Source organism: Callospermophilus lateralis, chromosome 4, assembly GCF_048772815.1.
Source record: "Callospermophilus lateralis isolate mCalLat2 chromosome 4, mCalLat2.hap1, whole genome shotgun sequence".
In the NCBI taxonomy this organism is placed as follows: Eukaryota; Metazoa; Chordata; class Mammalia; order Rodentia; family Sciuridae; genus Callospermophilus; species Callospermophilus lateralis.
The window spans coordinates 16178890-16196837 of NC_135308.1; the positions used below are offsets into that span (position 1 = coordinate 16178890).

At 43.7% G+C, this 17948-nt stretch overlaps 1 protein-coding gene across 5 annotated transcripts in view; it reads left to right on the forward strand.

Moving 5' to 3' along the window:
* Csgalnact1 (chondroitin sulfate N-acetylgalactosaminyltransferase 1) overlaps positions 1 to 17948 on the forward strand; it is a 319803-nt gene that overhangs the window by 266862 nt on the left and 34993 nt on the right. For 4 of the 5 annotated variants that reach the window (XM_076853624.1, XM_076853626.1, XM_076853625.1 and 1 more), the window contains one exon: positions 12315 to 12416. The exons of the other annotated variant lie outside the window; for it this stretch is intronic. In XM_076853624.1, the coding sequence (XP_076709739.1) occupies positions 12315 to 12416 (102 nt within the window). The remainder of the gene's footprint in view (positions 1 to 12314; positions 12417 to 17948) is intronic. 5 annotated transcript variants of the gene reach the window in all.

Sequence of the window (17948 nt, forward strand, 5' to 3'; positions counted from 1 at the left end):
CACCCCCTCCGTGTCCCCTGCCAGGTACAAAGGCCCCTTTCTCTGGCTGTTCGACTCTGTCTTCTTCGTGTGAAGTTTATCACTGGTATTTATCCAGTTTATCCCCAAAGCACAATGAGAAAATTCCCCGGATAAGCACATTTACCTTCAGAAGTGGAAATTAGGAAGGACGGGTTTTCATCACCGCCTCCAAAGATGACCCCGTGCCCTTTGTGTTCAGTTCTGGCAGGAGTATATGCTCTTGCTTGGGGACAGCAGGGAATAAGACTCTCAAAGGCGAGAGAGGGTGACATTCTACATCCTAAGGAGCAGGGAGGAGCTGGCTGGTGACAGAGCCTTTGTCGACACTGAACCCTTGCTGGCCCACGCCCTTGTGCAGTGGAGGGCTGACTTCACTGTACTGTCCTATTGTCTGGCTCTAGCTACCCCTGGGAGGGGTTGAATCAGAAACTGCTTTTTATTCTAAGCTTTATCCTCTATGAGTTTAAGCTTAGAACCAAGCTAGGAAGGCTTCAAGTATTCGTTTTTATAGCTACTCAATAAGACTAAGTGAGGTTTTGTTCTCAGATGCTCTGAGATAGTTTTCAGTCTGACTTAAAGCCCTTCACTCTGGGTCTAATAAGCTTTTAAGGCCCAAATTCTTAGATTGACTGAGGTAAACCAGCTAACATATTTAGTCCGCTGATTTTAAAGGTAGAATATCATTTTATCTATCATATTATCTAATCACGGAAGATCAAGCTGATTTTTAATCTTTTATCATTACAGTCACATTGTTAAATGCAGTCATGTTCCCTATGAGAATGTGGTTGGTACCTCTCAAAATCTGGTTCATAAATATGCTGGGTTTTTAAAATTTAAATGGTAATTCATTTATATTTAACTCATTTATTTAAAATCAGAATCAAGTACTCTTAAAAGAGACCTTTGAGGTCATTTGATCCAATCCTCCTTAATTCAGAATCCTACTCCAGCACTCACAACCTATGGTTTGGGGGTGAGTTCCAGATGACCACCTCACAAGCTGACTCTGTCCAGACCAGCTCTGGGCAGCAAGCCCTTGAATGTTTGGATCTAAAGTCTGCTGCCCTGTAATTTCCCCGCAGTGAGTCTAGTTCTAGCATCTGGGGAAATGACTGAACAAATCCATTGCCTCTTCAACATCACAACCTTTCAGGCATTTGAAGAAAGCCGCCACACCCTCCCTTGTCTTCTCCAGGTGTAGCAGTTCTCCTTGTCCCTGGTTCCGACTGAGGGGTTTATGTGGTTTGGATTCTTTTCTACCTTCCTGTGGTGTTTCTGTGTTGGAATAGCAGGTGCCACTGGCTGATTAAACATGATGTCCTAGGAACCAGTGGTCCTGTGGTCAGCCCTGGGCATCAAGTAGTAGCATTTCTCAAAGCAGCTGGTGTGCCAGCTTTAGCACAAAGTTTTAGCACAAAGCTGGCTCCTCAGTGGAGCCCCTCAGAGGATCTGAAGTGGCAGGATTCTCTAGGTTACATCTGCCTAGCTACTTCCTTCATCTCACAAGGATTGCAACTCATTAAACATAGGAGGAAAAGTAGAAGGGAAATGTTATTGAGAAAAGTGAAAGTAATCACTTATGGGTCTCCAAGACAGAGGTGGCAAAGTGAACTGTAATTTTAGCAAGTGTTTACGAAACGCACAAAAACCCGGGGCCTCATTTCCTGACTTTCACTGATCATGTGTCCTCAGCTGCACCAAGGGGTGGGAGGAAAGGCTGTTTCTCAGATAGGATGTTTTGAGAACCTGTCACATGTCCCAGACACTCAATCCAGATGCGAGAGGTGAGAAGAGGAATTCCAGATATGGAAACTGCCTTCACAGAAAGTAGAACCCGCTGAGCAGAACATGCCGCTGGGGATTCAGGCTAGAGAGGCTCCCTGAGCAGATGGCACTGGGCAGGGGGCCAAGCTGGAGTCGGCTCTGCAGTCCAGGGCTTCTGAGTCCACTGGGATGTGGGAGGTGAATACCTGACGCTGTTTAACTCCAGTTAACAACTTAGCAAAGGTGGCATCACGAATCACGAAAAAGGGATTGTTCATGATGTGGCATTATGACAACTAACTAAACAGCAGGAAAAACCAATTAATTCTTATTTCACACCAAAAAACAAAGTAAATTCTGATCGACTAAATATTTAGATGCAGATATCATAATCATGGATTACTGGGAGAAAATGACAATGGGCTATTTGTCAAATATTTGACCCTGTCTTTATGATGTCCTTTCCTACCCAAGATTGGAAACCATTAACTGGCTGATGCTGAGGAGGACACTGTGAATGATCTGCATTTCTTTCTTTTTTATCTGTTCTATAACTTTTTATGTAGTTTCCCTAGGTTTTACATTTTGATGAAAATTGTTTTTGCTTTTTTAATTTAAACATGAATTTCTAGTTTATAGAGGTGATTCTTGGCTAGTATAAGATGTTTAAGCAATAGAGAATAAATTGTTTACAAAGTGACTCCAGGTCTAGAACTAACTATTATTAACATTAGTTGAACACCATTCCAAGCACCTTTCTTTCTCTATAAGACAGACCAATAGCTTGCTGGCTAGGAATTCTCTAATGTGACATGAGATATACTTTACATTCTATCTGTAATTAAATAATCAAATTTTACCTTTCTTAAATTTATAGAAGAGAATCTGAAGTATATCAGAAGAGATTGCTGAACATTAAGAAAACATCTCTTCACTGTAAGAGATGTACTGCTGTACCTAAGAGATCCTTCTAAAGTTTAAAAAAAAAAGTGATTTTGCAAATCAAAAACAAAACCAAAGTTTGGCATGACTGTGTATTTTTTTTACGACATATTTTAATTTTAGACTGGATTGTCTAAAAAAATTGCAGTAAGAAATTACTATGCTTTCTCTGTGTTCCCTCTTCCAATTTCTGTTAGCCATCCATTGTTTGGATCCTGTCTGAGTTTGAATCCTTCACATCCTATTTTGTAAAACATGGTTCTGTATTTAAGTAGCTTTAGTGTATTTATCCAGTCTTCTCACAGTACCATCTCCATTCCTACTCTCCGATCAGCTCTGTTCCATGGACAAGGATGTTTTTGGAGAAGCGTCACCCGTGCCTGAGCCAGGATCTCTGCCTGGGATCTTGGTAGGAGAAAGATAGCTTGGCTGACTGGAAGTTCCCAGGGCACACTTTCTTGGGACTTGTAGCTTGCTTTTGTCTCTCTTGCAAATGCCTGACTTTTGCCTGGTGGCCTGAAGATGCGTCTGTAGTCTGGAATCATAATAAGTTAATTAGGATCTATCTTGTCTCAGTTCCAGTTATTCTAGCCATTTGCCTGGAATAGAGTGGGCTTGGTTGTTTTGTGGGTTCCTTCATTTCTGGGAGACTTTTCCGGTGTTCTGTTTTCAAGTACTTCTTCATTTATTGGGTTCTGTGCTGGGCACAATTGCCTACTTCAAGATCTCCCTTTATTAGCGTCTCCCTGATTTTCAATGTCTCAGGCTTTTATCTGCATTCACTTAAGCCCTCCCTTTATGTCAGTAATTTGATTTTCTGATGTATTCATTCTGTACCTTGCTGTTTCCAACTTAATACTTCTGTTTATTTTGGCTATTGATTTATTTCCTGAGTACATAATGTGCCTTTTAGTTTTTATCATTTCCTCTTTGAACTTTTTTTTTTTTTTAAATCAAATTCACATTTTTGTAAAAAGGGTAAAACACTTGTAAGGAATTTTCTTTTGAGTTATGTTTTCTTGCAAGGCAACACTTTCATTTGCTTTGAGTTCTATTTCTTCCTTAAATCTCAGTTTTTTCCTTTAATTGTGTTCGGACCCCCGGGGTGCGGTTGCCATGGTGTTTCTTTCCATCTTTCCTCTGAGTCATGTGCAGGGCGACCAGGCTTCCTGTTTGCTCTGACATGGTTTGAGCGGATTCTCCTGGGCTCCCTCCTCATCTTGATCGGAGCCGTTTGCATCCGCTCCCAGCTGCATTCTGAGGACAGAATATTGTTCTGTTCACTGTGGGAATGAGTGGGTGATGGCGAGGAGTCCCTGGGGTGGACATGTGAGCTGTGTTAGCTCACTGGTCTGGTTGGGGGTGCATTCTTTTTCCTGGGGTGTGGTGTGTTTGGCTGGCACAGCAGGCTCTCAGGTGAGGGCTGGAACTCCGAAAAAGTCAGCCCTGTTTGTTTCCCTCTCTTCTCTCACTCTGTCTTCAATAGTGCTCTCCACTTCTACAAGTCAAAAAGAGAGGGAAAAAAAAAAGTTTGGGCTCTTCCCTGAATGATCCTGGGGGGCAAGGGGAAGAGACATAGCAAGTAGATAGCTGGCTCTCAGTGTGTCCCAGCCCTTCTCTTCCAGCTCTGACAAAGGATTCTGAGTATATGCAATTCTCTTTTTTTCCTTTGCTTCTCTCAAATCGACTTATTTTTGCAGGGGTTGGTTCACAGCACATGATTAAGGTAGAGCCCCCTTACTTTCCTTGCAATGTTAAAAAAAAACAAAAAACAGAATCTGCCGTGGCTCTTCCTGCTGCTGGTGGTGCCCGGGTCCTGGGGTGGGAGATGGGGATTCCTGTGGTCTCTCTGATGCTCCAGGGCTGCCTTGGCACCTCCTCAGCCATCAGGCTTCCTCCTGGATGTCACACTCACTCACTCCCCTTCTGGGGGCAGCACCTGAAGCTGAAGCCATAGGAGGCTACAATAGAACCTTCCATGTCCTTCCTTGGCCGCCTCTTTGTGAAATTTGGTGGCAAAAGAGTGCATCCTTTCCACTGGTTATTTATTGGTGGCCAGATTTTTGACATTTTCCACTAATTTTGGCAAATGGCTTGCAGTTACCACTATTTGAGATTGGTTATTTAAAGCATCGTCCTTCCTAGGTATCACCTTTCAACAGCCCTTGGCTGAGGAATCTTTCATGCCACTTCATGCACCTCAGCTGTAGCCCTTTCTAGAAAGTGAAAATGTTGGCCCAGATGGGCCCCAGGCAGCTCTCTGCTGAGCGCAACAGGGAGCTTTAGGCCTTTGACTTCAGCATAGATTCCCTTGTCATTCATCTACAAGAGACTCACGTGGCTAAGACTTAGAACAACACGTCTGCGTTTGTTCTTGTCCGGAAATAACGAATGTGGAACCTGGAATTCCCAGAGAGCAGGCTTGGTGGTGAGATACAACACAGCCCCTGGGAAGGCTGAGTCTATAAAAATGGCTCACCTTGGGTGATGGCCTGCCTGGGGTGAACTCTGCCAGGAACAGAAGGCCAGATTTTCAAGCTCCAGAACTGTGTGCCTGGGGGACAAAATGGACTCCTGGGTATATGAAGTACTAAAGTATTTATCTCATCGTTGCCTTATTATAATCATGGTCACCGATCTTAAAATCATTTGCATTTATGAAAATACAAATTTAAAAATCATTTTTATGAAAGTCAGTGGTCAGGGGCTCAATCACAAAATGGGAAGGGGATAAGTTTCCCTGGGAACTAATGGAAACCATCAAGACTTGACAGAATGGCAGGTTTGGTACTTCCCCACAGACAGGAAAAAGGAAAACCAAGGCTACTTTACTTCAGCCCTTAGTACTCAATGAGAAGAAGACTGACAGTTGTTAAGTGAGACAAATTTGTTTCTTAGCAATGGAATGAAGGGTCAATTTTTTTAAAAAAAAATATGTTTTTAGTTGTAGATGGACACAATACCTTTATTCTATTTGTGTGTGGTGCTGGGGATCGAACCCAGTGCCTCACGCATGCTAGGCAAGCACCCCACCACTGAGCCACAACCTCGGCCTCCTAAAGGTTATTTTTAAGAGGCGATGAACACCAAATGAATGGCATTCCTAGGATTTACAAAAATCATGACACTGAAGCTTCAGTATTGTCATCTCCCTGAGTAAGAATAAAAACCCCACCTGCTGCACCCCTCAAGAGCAATGAGGAGGACTCTGCTCCTGGTGTCCCCGGGCTGCATACGCACTGTTTGGCCCCATCTCTGGTCCTGGGGATCAGGTGGCTGGTCACTAAAGCAGACTCCTGAACTCTTGCTGTTGTCTTCCTGTCCCATGGGGGAACCACACAGATGCCACCTTCCATTGCCTCTCCCATGAATGTCCCACGGCCCTCACCTGGGATCCTAGGACTCCTCGACCTGTGGCCAGGAATGCAGTGGGCTCCCCTAGGGGGCTTGCTGCAGATCTAGTCCTTTTGTATGTGCTGCCATTTTGATCAGTAGAGTACTGGCTTAAACCTCCCTGCTCTTCTTTCTCCTCCTCCTCCTCCTTTCCTTACCCCTCCCACTACTTTCCCTTCCCCTCCCACTTCCTCCTCCTCTTTGCCTTCAAAACTATGGTCTCACTTGTTTTGGGCTATTGGGTTTCTCTCAGCTTCCATGTGATAGAATTTAAGTTGATCCATTATTTTGTTGTGCGTTTTGTTTGATAGCAGGAAGAATCTCATAATCACAAAGCTATAGATTTTCTTTAGATCTTTATCTGAGCCTCTCCAAGATTATAAAACAGAAGTATTATACTATAAAATATTCTTTGTGATTTTGTAAAAAAAAAAAAAATTGTTTATTCATTTCAACTTTGCTTGCTTTTTATTTTGACTACTTCCGGCTGAGAACCTATTTTATTTTGCTGGGTTCCTCCTCAGACCGGGCAGATTATTTTTGTTTTCATGTTCTCCCTCTGTCTGGGTTCTCATTCTTCTCAAGGCCTTTATCATAGATTAATGCAATCTTACAAAAATATTTTACTTGAACTTATCCCTTATTGGCCTAGAACCTTTAAGACGGTTCTGGAAATTTCTGGGGGAAAATGTAAAGCGCGAATTGTAAAAAATCGGATTGAAATAAGGCTTGAGCATTTGGCTGGGCCAGTTTAGGTGGTAGGCCCCAGGTCATCAAGCATTGAGTTGCGCTAAAGGTGGGTTCCCAGTAAAAAGGAAGTAACCGACTTCACATGATACAGCCGTCTACCTTACCCAGGCCCCATACCTGGTTATACCCCTATACACTGGGCCCTCTGTTCATACACCAGTGTAGCTCCAGGAAGTTTGTATAGCTACTGTGTTTGAGAAACACTGAGCTGGATCATGCACCTTGTTTGGATAAAGCTTTATCTTTGGAGGCTTAACAGAGGTCGGTCTTGGTTTAATTCAAGCCACAGGTCAGATAGAAACATCTATCCAACTCTAAAAAAAATGGACAGTTGTAAAATTATCTTGTTTTCTATTCTGAAATGGGCAATCAGGAAAGTAGGTCCCATTTGCTTGGCTGAGAGTCAGAATTCACTCTCATTTCTTACCAGTGATCAGACTACTCAAATAATAGGAGAGGAGAATAATTTATCAATTCATCATGACACAAGGAGAGCAGAAAGAACCCAGCAAACCCAAGGGATAATGCTCCTTCTTGTTTCTTAAACAGATTTCAGAAGGCCCCAGTTGCTGTTCCCCTCCAGCGATGTCCCTGTTGCTCATTTCCGATCCCTGTGTGGCCAAGCACTTTTCCTCCTGTTGTCAGAGCAGACCATAGGTAGAGTTTGGAACGGATGGGCTAGTATTTATCATTTCATTTGCTGGGAAACTCCTTAAAGCCTAGATAGATTTTCTTCTCATACTTGACACATTGGAGTAGAAAATTGACTTTGAAAAGAAGAGCGATGTGATTTCCTTGGTGCTGTGCCTTTTCCTGGCTGTGAAAGCCGTTCTCTGCTCCTCCCCACCTGTGGGGGCCTTCTTACCTGTCAAGGCTCAGCCAGGATGCTCCCTCCTCCTGATGCCCTCCTGCTGTCACCCATCAGAAATTAACCTTCCTTCCTCTGCATCCTGCTGCCTCATGATACCTGTTACTGAGTTACTCCTCTGGATTAACTATCACTGTTCAGCTGTCCATTCCTGTGATAAGCTAAGATGCTCCTGCGGTAGGTAAGGTGACCAGTTGTCCCAGTTTGCCGGGAACAAGGGATTTCCTAGCAGCAAACCTGGGTGGCTGTCCCCCTTTAAGGACCATACAGAATTATCCTTTTAAAATCTTATTCCAATGAGAATTATGCACTGGACAGCCCAGGGGCTCACTGAATGTTTATTATTGAATTTGTGTGTTTTAGCCTAATTTCCATTGCTATGAAAATATCTAAGACTGAGTATTGTATAAAGAAAGACGTTTATGTAGGTCACAGTTTTAGGGGTTCAAGGTGCTGGCACTGGCTCCACTTCTGGTGAGATTCTCGCGGTGAGTGGCATGGTGGTGGGAGTGGCTGGGAAAGAGCTCATGGTGAGACCAGAAGCCAGACTCGCTCTTTTATAACAATCCTCTTGCAAGAACTAACCTGGGTCCCCCCAAAACAAAATCAATTTCCTTTCAAGGGCAGCAGTCCCAGTGACCTAATTACCTTACACCTGCTCATCACTTAAAAGTTCTGCCATCTCCCAACATCACACGGAACTCACTTCCACATGAACCCTTGGAAACAACATCCAAACCCTAGCACCATGTTTTCCTTTAGGACAGACATCCCCAGCGGTTTTCCTTCTCTCTTACCTGCTATGGCAGATCCCCAACCTTCTGTGCTCTTTGCAGTCTTCCTAGGTGTTCCCGGGGATGCCTGACAAAAGTTCACCTCCCCTGCTACCCAGGGATCACTGCAAACACTGCATTCCCTGCTTGCAATGGTAACCAAAGTTGTTAGCACTCACCAAGGCCACAGAGACTGCCACCACCACCATACCTACCTCCGGCACCTCCACTGTGCCAGCATTTATTTCCCTGGCTTTGGCTCCCAACACTCCTCAGTTCTGAAAAGAAAGCATCTCAGATTTTAGTAGCTCCATCTCTTCCTAGGACTCGCATGAGAGTTCCCAAGAAGGAGCTGGGGTGCAGGACAGGCTCTGGGATGGGCATCATTCCTACAATCTCTACCCCTTTGACTAATGAGATGTTGTTACTGAGCCTGATTCCTCCTTAAGATAGTGGTTCAGAACGGAGGCCATTTTGCAGCCTCCCAACCTGGGACTGCTGGCAAGGTCTGGAGATTTTAGTTGTCAAAACTGGGTGGGGGTGATGCTACTGGCAGGCTGTTGGCAAGGGCCAGGGACATGGGGGAACATCCTGTAATGCACAGGAAAGCCCCAACCACAGTAGGGAATTACCAGACTGTCCATGGTACTGAGTTAGAGAAATCCCTGTTAGGATGAGTTGTCCCCTAAGGGCACAACTCCAAATGGGTCTGAAATCAGTGGGTGTCCAGTCCCCGAGATTTGCCCAGCCACACCTGACTGATTTCTGACTCAGGAATCAGGTGGAACCATCCTTCCCAGTTTGCATTTGGGATTTTATTGAGGCTTCCTCTGCCCTCCATCTAGCCACACAAACCTCTCAGCTTAGCGGTGGAGTCCTGGACAGCAAGACCTGAGCTGTCACATCTCTCATACTGCTAAGGTGACCTGGGCAGATGCGAACCAGGCTGGTCCTTGGGAAAACTGCCTTATGCTCCAGCCGCCTCCCTAGCAAGGGACAGGTCCTTGGAACTGGTTTCTTACCTCCTCATGAAGGACTGAATGAGGGTCCCTCACCCCTCCTCTGGGGCAATTGTGCAGATCAATAACAGAACTCAAAGACCATGAGGTGCTTTGAGCCTCTTGGGAATGAGAAGCATAGGTGTATAAGTGACTGAAAATTCATCTTGATTAGTCTGAGCAATCTGTGCTAAAATATCCTGGGGGAGAAGAACTGCTATGTTCCAGAAAAAAAGAAAAAAAAAAGATAAGGTCTTTATGAAACAGAAACCAGATGTGCAGCTTCCAGGTTAAGATACGGGATGACCAGTGGAGCCTCGGAGTGAGCAGAAGCAGAAGTCAGTATGGAGCCCTCCCGCGCAGGGGCCCTGGAGGCCGCAGCTCCTGAGCCGGTCCTGAAGGCTTTGCATGCAGCTCTGCTCTGTCATCTCAGAAGACATGCTCTCAGAGTTACGGAAGTCACCTAGGGGGATCCAGGCAGCCTGTGCCCAGGTGAAAAGAATGAACAGCACAAAGCCAGGAGTCTGTCTAGGCTGTGGATGGTGCTTTCCTTCCTCTCAACTGTCCTACTTAACTTTTGGACCTTTCCCTCCAAAACAAGGACACACCCACATATAGCATCACCCCACCTCCCCCCCCCCCTCTCTCTCTCTCTCTCTCTCTCTGTCTTTCTCACACACATCTTTCTAGGGGGTGGAGTCGAGTGAGAATGGTTTTGAAACCCAGCATCAGACAGGGAGCCCGGTGTCTGCTCAGGGCCGGCCTGTGTTCCCTGGGCGGCCGCTGCTCTCCAGCGGCAAGCTTCATTCTGCACAGTAGGTGGAGAACTTGAGAAGGACACACACGTCTTTCTCATTTTTTAGGATTTCCTGATGGAGTGTTTGGCGCGTGGTGTGTTGTCCACAGACGTTTGTTGAGTGTGTGGAGGAAAGAACAGGTGAATGCTGGGATGGCCTGGAGGGAGACTGCTCGGCAAATCCTGCTTGGCCTTTTCTGAAAGCCTCACTTGATCAGGAAGTGTCAAGGTCACTTTTCTTAAAAACAGGAAGTGCCTTGAATGGATTTTAAAATGCCAGAGAGGAACACAGCAAAGATGTTCCTGGAAAACTGAGAATGCTTTTTCTGTTTGTTTTTGTTTTGGGTTCTGGGGATTGAACCCAGGGCGCTGTACCAGTGAGCTACATCCTTAGTCCTTATTTTTTTTGAGATAGACAAAGTTGCCCAGGCTGGCCTTGAACTGGAGGTCCTCCTGCCCCAGCCTCCTCAGTGGCTGGGATTAGGGCATGCACCACTGTGCCCTGTGTGAATGCCTTTATTCAGCGGGTGACACTCTCCTCCTGATTCTGGGATGGGCGTTTTCCAACTGCACACATAATTCTGAAGCACGGTTTTTCCTGTGCTTGGCCTGTGTGCACGCCTTTCTTCCACCCTGGCAAAGGAACTTCAAGCATTATCTGGCACATTTGCCAAAGGGATCTTTTTTGTACAGAGACTTTTGGTTGGTCGTGAAGATTCAGTCAGCAGAGACCCTGGCTACAAGGAAGCATTCACTTTTGAAGCACGCAGTCGCACCCAGGCCTCTATTCCTAGCTCCTCACCTGCTTTTGGATCTCTGCCATCACTCTGAATTCCCAAGACAGCGCCTTCCTTTCTTCACAGGAAAGAAACAGAATTCTCAGACCCACGCCTGCTGCCAAGGTGGGCCTGCATGCCCCTTGCCCAGTTCGGCATCATCTTCCCTGACAGTTCTTCCATTGAATTCCCATCCTTCTTGCTGCCTTGATGAACTTCAGTGGACGCCCTTCAGGGCCCAGCCGTTCTAGCCCCTACGACGTGCCATGCTTCCTGAATCCCATATTCTTTTTACCAGTGCCCAGAGGTGCCCGATTATTTCATTTGAGCTCATTTTACTTTCCAAGTAGGTTTTTTGAGGGCAAGAACCACACTTTCTATTGCTTTGGAATTCTACCAGCAACTCCAGGAAGGTGCTCACTCCTTCTTGAAGGCAATATAAAAACCATTGACTAATCTGGCCTCTGTAACTATAGCTCAGAGATTTCTGAAAATCTATGATGTAGATTATTCGGGGGAGGGGGTTAAGGAAAGTGATCAACACAGTGACAAAAAGAACAACATGTGAGAACAATGCAAAATATCAGAATATCACAAAATACCGTCTCGCCAGTAGAATCTTTATGGAATTTGCTTCTAGAAAATACCTGAAAAATTATTCATATGTACATATAGAAACATCTTTACACACATATTCACACATATGCACATACATACAAATATACACACATTTACACCCACACATGTATGTATGGAGTAAACCCTCAGCCGAAGAGCTTTTGGGTGGAGGCACACAAGGAAAGAAGCTAGAATGTTTACAAACGTTCTAGTCTTGTCTTCTTAGATGTTAGCTTTTTGTCTGCAACACAGAATCCGTATCTTTTGTACTCTGTAGACTTCTTATGGGGTTAAGAACCCCATGTGACACAGTGTGGCCCCAGTGGGATTAAGCATTTGGCAATTTGGACCTATCATGCTTTGCACCTGAGTTTTGATTTGTCAGATCTGCATATTAAATTTCCTTGTTTTCCTAGTAAGATAAATGCAAATTCTGGAAATAGGATGGCCAACTAGAACTGACTTGGTTTCCCATCCCTTCTCTTCTGGAAGTTTACTTAGTCGCCTTCAAAACCCTTTTGTTCTTTACAAAAAAAAAAAAAAAAAAGAAGTAGTATTTGTGCCTTGCCTGTTGATGTGAAAACAGGAAACAGACATCCTTTTGTCTTCCAGGGAGATGTGTATCCAGCAGGATGGGAGAATTCACCTCACTGTTGTTTACTTTGGGAAAGAAGAAATGAATGAAGTCAAAGGGATACTGGAAAATACTTCCAAGTGAGTACTGTCTGGAGCTGGGACCAGGAGTCATGGTAACCCAGCTCACAAATACACACCCCACGCTGAAACTTCTGCTTAGTTTTATTTTCCTTAACACTGGGCAAACTGGGAGACTGATCGCTGGCCAGGTATAGGGAAGCCCAGAGCCCTCCTTCCCCAGGAGGCCACCCCGTCTGACACTGGTCTTTATCAGGCAGGGGTGAGGACTTTGGCAGAGGAGATGAACTGTACTGAGCAGCAGGGTGGGCAGCGTAGGCTTCTGTGAGCTGCAGCATGACTGGAGGTGGTCACTCTACACCACAGATTTAGAACTTGCACTGTGCAGAGCAGGATTTAGGGAGAGCTCAGCTGTGCACCAAGCTCTGTCTCTGCCCTGGCTTAGAAGGCCACGGTGATATCTGTGCTCAGAGCTTGCCTGTGTAGCAAGCGGTCTCACCCTTTTGCCTTCCGTTTCTTATGCATTCAGAGATGCTAAGGGGAAGCCAGAAGGATGGCAGGGTTCTTTATTTAACCTACTCAGTCGAACAGAAATGGTTTAACCAAAACCTTAAGACCTAGGTTTTGTATTTACATTTCGCTGATCAGTTGAGGGGGGATACCTGTATTCCAGAGCAGCATAGATGGATGTTTTAGTCAGCTTTCCTGCCACTGTGACCAAAAGACCTGACAAGGAAGTTTATTTGGGGGCTCACAGTCTCAGAGATCTCAGCCCATAGATGACTGGCTCCATGGCTGTGGGCTTAGGGTGTGGCAGAACATCATGGCAGAAGAGTGTGGCAGGGGAAAGCAGCTCAGGACATGGCACCAGGAAGCAGAGAGAGACTTCTCCTCTCACCAGGAAACAAAATATATACCCCAAAGGCACGACCCCAAGGGACCTACCTCCTCCAGCCACACCCCACCTGCCCACAGTTACCTCCCAGTGAATCCTTTGAGGACATTCATGCATTGATTGGATTAAAACTCATAACCCAATCATTCCACCTCCAAACTTTCTTGTTTTGTCTCACAAACATGAGCTTTTGGGGACACCTCATATCTAAACCATACCAATGGATTTTTTCACTAACAAAATAAATGGCATCATGTACCAATGTCACTACCATGCTCCCCTTTGATTGGTCACCGAGGTTTGTAGGGCTTAGCTGAGTGATTGTGCAAGTAGTTTCTACAAACACATGAAGCTTTGAGGGTGGTCAGCAGTACTCAGTGTCAGAAATAGTCTGAATAGGTCCACCTTGCTTCGATATAATCAGGGCCCTCTGTTATTACTGGTAAATGGTCACATGATAATGGATATGGAAGGATAAGATTGCAGGATTGAGAGCATTTAGTGTTGATTTTCATGCTTGTTAGTAGTTTTGTATTAAAGGACACAAGATCAGAATGCTAATTAGAGTTCTTCAAACATTCTAAAGCAAAGGACACCAACTAGAGCTCAAAGGTCAAATTTGGCCACCTGTTTTTGTGAAGTTTTAAAAGAATACAGGCACATTCGGTTTGTTTACATATTATTTATGGCTGCTTTGCAGTACAACTGCAGGCAGAATTGAGTAGTTATAACCCACACTATTATAAAACATAAACCATTTACTATATGGTCCTTTACAGGAAAAAATTGCTGACCCCTAAAGCAACAGGGGTTTTTAAGATTAAAAAAGTAGTTAACAGCCTAAAGTTAAGGTCCATGTTTCAAGGAGATCAAATAGAAGAAAATAATTGAATATCCTATATGAAAGTAAAATAGAAATCTCTATACTCCAACGTGTTGCAATATCCTTCTCATCTCTGCTTAGGAATGAAGAGCATAAATGATAGAATTCTTGTCCTCTGCCCAGTAGCTAGGTTTCAACATCTCTGCCAAAATCCATTCCTAGACATCGGTTCTTTTAAGTTTCCCAGGTGATTCAAATGTGCATCCAGGACTGGGAACCACTCCAGGGGAAGGAAGTGCTGTACCTGGGGCCGGGCCCTTCACTGCAGCCAGCTGCCCCATTCCAGTGTATTAAAAGTAGCTCTCAAGGTGACTCTGCAGTGCAGCCAGCAATGACAAGCTCCGTCCTATGAGGTCTGGCACCTTTTCAGCACATCAAAGAGTGTTCAGACATTTTCTGATAGTTACACTTAGTCTGTTGAATATGTAGAAGGCTCGTTTCAACACGTTATGGGAAATGCCCTTTCCAGTGACTAGAATGCTTAAATACTTTTATCAAGGGATTTTTCTCCGTGCCAAGTTACCCAGCAAGCAGAATTCTCAACCAGAAGGTTGCTTGGTGAACAAAGAATGCACAGAATCAGAACAAGAGAAGTGAATTCATTTGAATGGTAGGGATGGTTTGTCCAAAACTTTAGAAAACATCCAGAGATCAGTTTATACCATACAAAGAACTTTGGATGAAAGACAGAGTTGATTGGTGCTTTAAAGTAATGAATGCTACACAAACTTTTGCAAAATTAATTTGAGCCTCATTTTTCTGTGTTCACATCCTATTTCTGTGGATAGTTGATGTCTAGTGTAGATGATTTGGGGTGTATCCCCATGATGTTGGATTGATCAGATGATTTTCATGGGAATCCCCAGAGCTCTGGGCAGTTGCACCAAACTCCACCTTCCAGATAAATCTTGCAAACTGGCTCTGGCATTTAACCTCATCTTTACCACTTAGCACTCTCCAGCCAAACTGGGGGTCTAGAGCACTCCTTTATCCTCACTCCCATTAATTTCCTCTTGAGATTCCCTCCACCCTCTTTTCCATGTACTCAAACCTCCCTGCCCTGCCATCCCCACCAAAGCCCCACCACAGAACTTTCCCTAAGTCCCAGTTCTCTCCTCCCTGACTATCCTCACTTTCAGCACCTCTTCTATTTGGCACCTGGCATAGGATGCTAAATACATTTCTTTTTATTCTCCTAACTTTGCAACTAGATTATAAGCTGCTCAATAAATGATAGCATGTTATGCCTCTTGGTAACGCCAACATTGAGTGCATTGCCACACATAGAAAATGTTTTGTTCAAGGGCAGAAGAATGTCAGTTAATTAGCAAATTTGGACAAATTGAAATCTTTATGTAAACTTAATATGGGAGGCTTTAAGAACATTTATGTTTCTCTTAAGGTGCTAAAATTTTTCTTCGATGGTAATTTCTTTTTGAATAATAATAGCATCATTATTAGTTGCATGAATTATTTAATATTCACAGCAACCTTTTAAGATGGATGCTGTTATTAGCCCTGTTTTGTGGATGAGGAGACTGGGGTTTGCAGAGGTTATTACTCAGCTGTCACCCCTGGCACATGGGAAAGCCTGGAGTTGAACTTCATCAGTAAAGGCCAGGACTCTCAGTCTTTCATAGCATCAAATTTTCATTCCTAGGTGCCCCCTCCTAAAACCCATAATTATTAGTTGAAGGTAATAAGATTTGTAATCAGAGTAAATGAAATTTATTTTATTTGGAGATTGGTATTGTGATTAAACTTCTAAATCCAGCTAAATGCATACATTTTAAGAATATCTAAAAATAAAACCTTGTTTAATGACTAGTTTGCAGTGTGTTAGACTCTCTCTCTTCCTAGGCTTACACTTCCTCAAATGAGTTCTACATTTCAGTTGATTGCAATAGATGAGTGTTTTGCAAACTCTGGTTTGTAATTCATTAGAGGATTGTGAAATTGATTTCGTGGGATATGTCCAATGTTTTTAAAAAGTGAAATAGAATATGATAGAAAATATCAGAATGAATCACAGGTCATAAGGACACATATTGTTTCGTGGAATTTTGATTTCAGTGAACAGTCCTGTGTGTGTGTGTGTGTGTGTGTGTGTGTGGTCACGTGCATGCATGAACTGCATTACAATATATGACATATTCCTATGTGAGGACTGTGGCTAAAATGTGAATAAGCCGCTGCTATAGAAAACAATACACATCAGCTCTCAGTATGCAATCCTTAATCTATGAATTTTTATCATCTTCAGTTTATCTCAGCTGCTATAGAAAACAATACACATCAGCTCTCAGTATGCAATCCTTAATCTATGAATTTTTATCATCTTCAGTTTATCTCAGATGAAAACTGACTTCATTGGTTTTCATATGCTTTGGAATAATGGGGGTGATTTAAAATGCAGATTCGTAGGACCCCACCCCAGAAATTCTGAGTCACTAGGCTTGAGATGAAGCCCAAGAGCTAACTCTTTGAACCAGTTCCATGTGTGATGCTTTGTGGTCTGTGGGGCACAAAGACTGGGCTAGGTGGATATTTGGTTGAAGCTAACAGGAAATTCTTAAAAAAATGATAACTTGTAGATAAATTAGCATGGGTTGACCTTTAACACATTGCAAGTTCATCTTTGTCCAGCCATGAGGTTGCAAAGGTATCTTCCAGAGAAATCACATGAACAACTGAGGTACTAGAAATCAGACACTGCTCTGCCACTGTGAGTATAATATTCTGTTGGTTTGTTGTGGTTTTAGAGGACCTTGACATAGTGGGCAAGGCCCTTTGAAGCAATTTATTTGACAAATACCCCCAGGAAAATTTCATCAGACATCCTGGGAGAAAATTTGGAAGAGAAGTTTTTTTCTTTTTTATCACTAAAATTTGAGCAGTATCATTTTTAAAAAGTTTTTCTTAAATAGTGAATATTTAGGTAAGAATCATCTACTAAAATGAAACAAGCTGCAGACAGAGCCCTGGGCTCTGAGAAACAGGCAGGGGTTAGCATTGATTCAGGCACCATCTCGGGCCTGTGGGCAACTCTCCTGGCTCTGCTGGAAGTGTGCCAGGCATGATTCTGCCTGGTGTAGCAGCTCTATGGATCTCTGACTGCATTCCCAGTTGTTCTTTGAAGGACCTGAGCATGGCATATAGATTATCAAATTGCGGCAATGTTAAATCTTCCAAGTGTGATTATTATATTTTTAGAATGTTATAAAGGAGAGCATCCTGGGTCTTGGAAGGTATGTGTCTTTGAAGGTGAAGTCATCATGGCATCTGAAACTAACTCTCAAAGAGTTCAGAAGGAAAGCAAGCAAATGTGAAACGTGAACCCTTGGTGAATCTAGGGGAAGGAGAAGTGGGTATTAATTATAATATTCTTGCAACTTTTCTGAAGGTTTAGAATTTTTCCAAATAAAAAATTGGGAAAATAAAGTACCAAAAAAGGCAAGTATATTAAATTTATGCAATGAATTATAAAACAGCAGTTAAAAAAAGAAGGGTGAATTGGCAGAGAATGGATAAGTAAAGTTCTCCACAAACATGCTCCTCCATAAACAGCAGCATTGAATGTTTTTTTTTATAAAAAGTAGTCAAAAATCTACTCTTTCAGAACTTTGCAAATTAACTGAAGCTTGCAGCAATCTGGAGAGCGCTTATCCAAGAAAGATGGCTGCATTTCAGGGTGAAAGGGAGCTGCGTGGACCTTTCCATTGCCCCATTCCCATCCCCTTCCCCCAGTTCTCCAATGACCTTGAAATCCAACAGACCCCAAGCACAGGAAGCAGGGGTCCAGATGGGGCTGGAG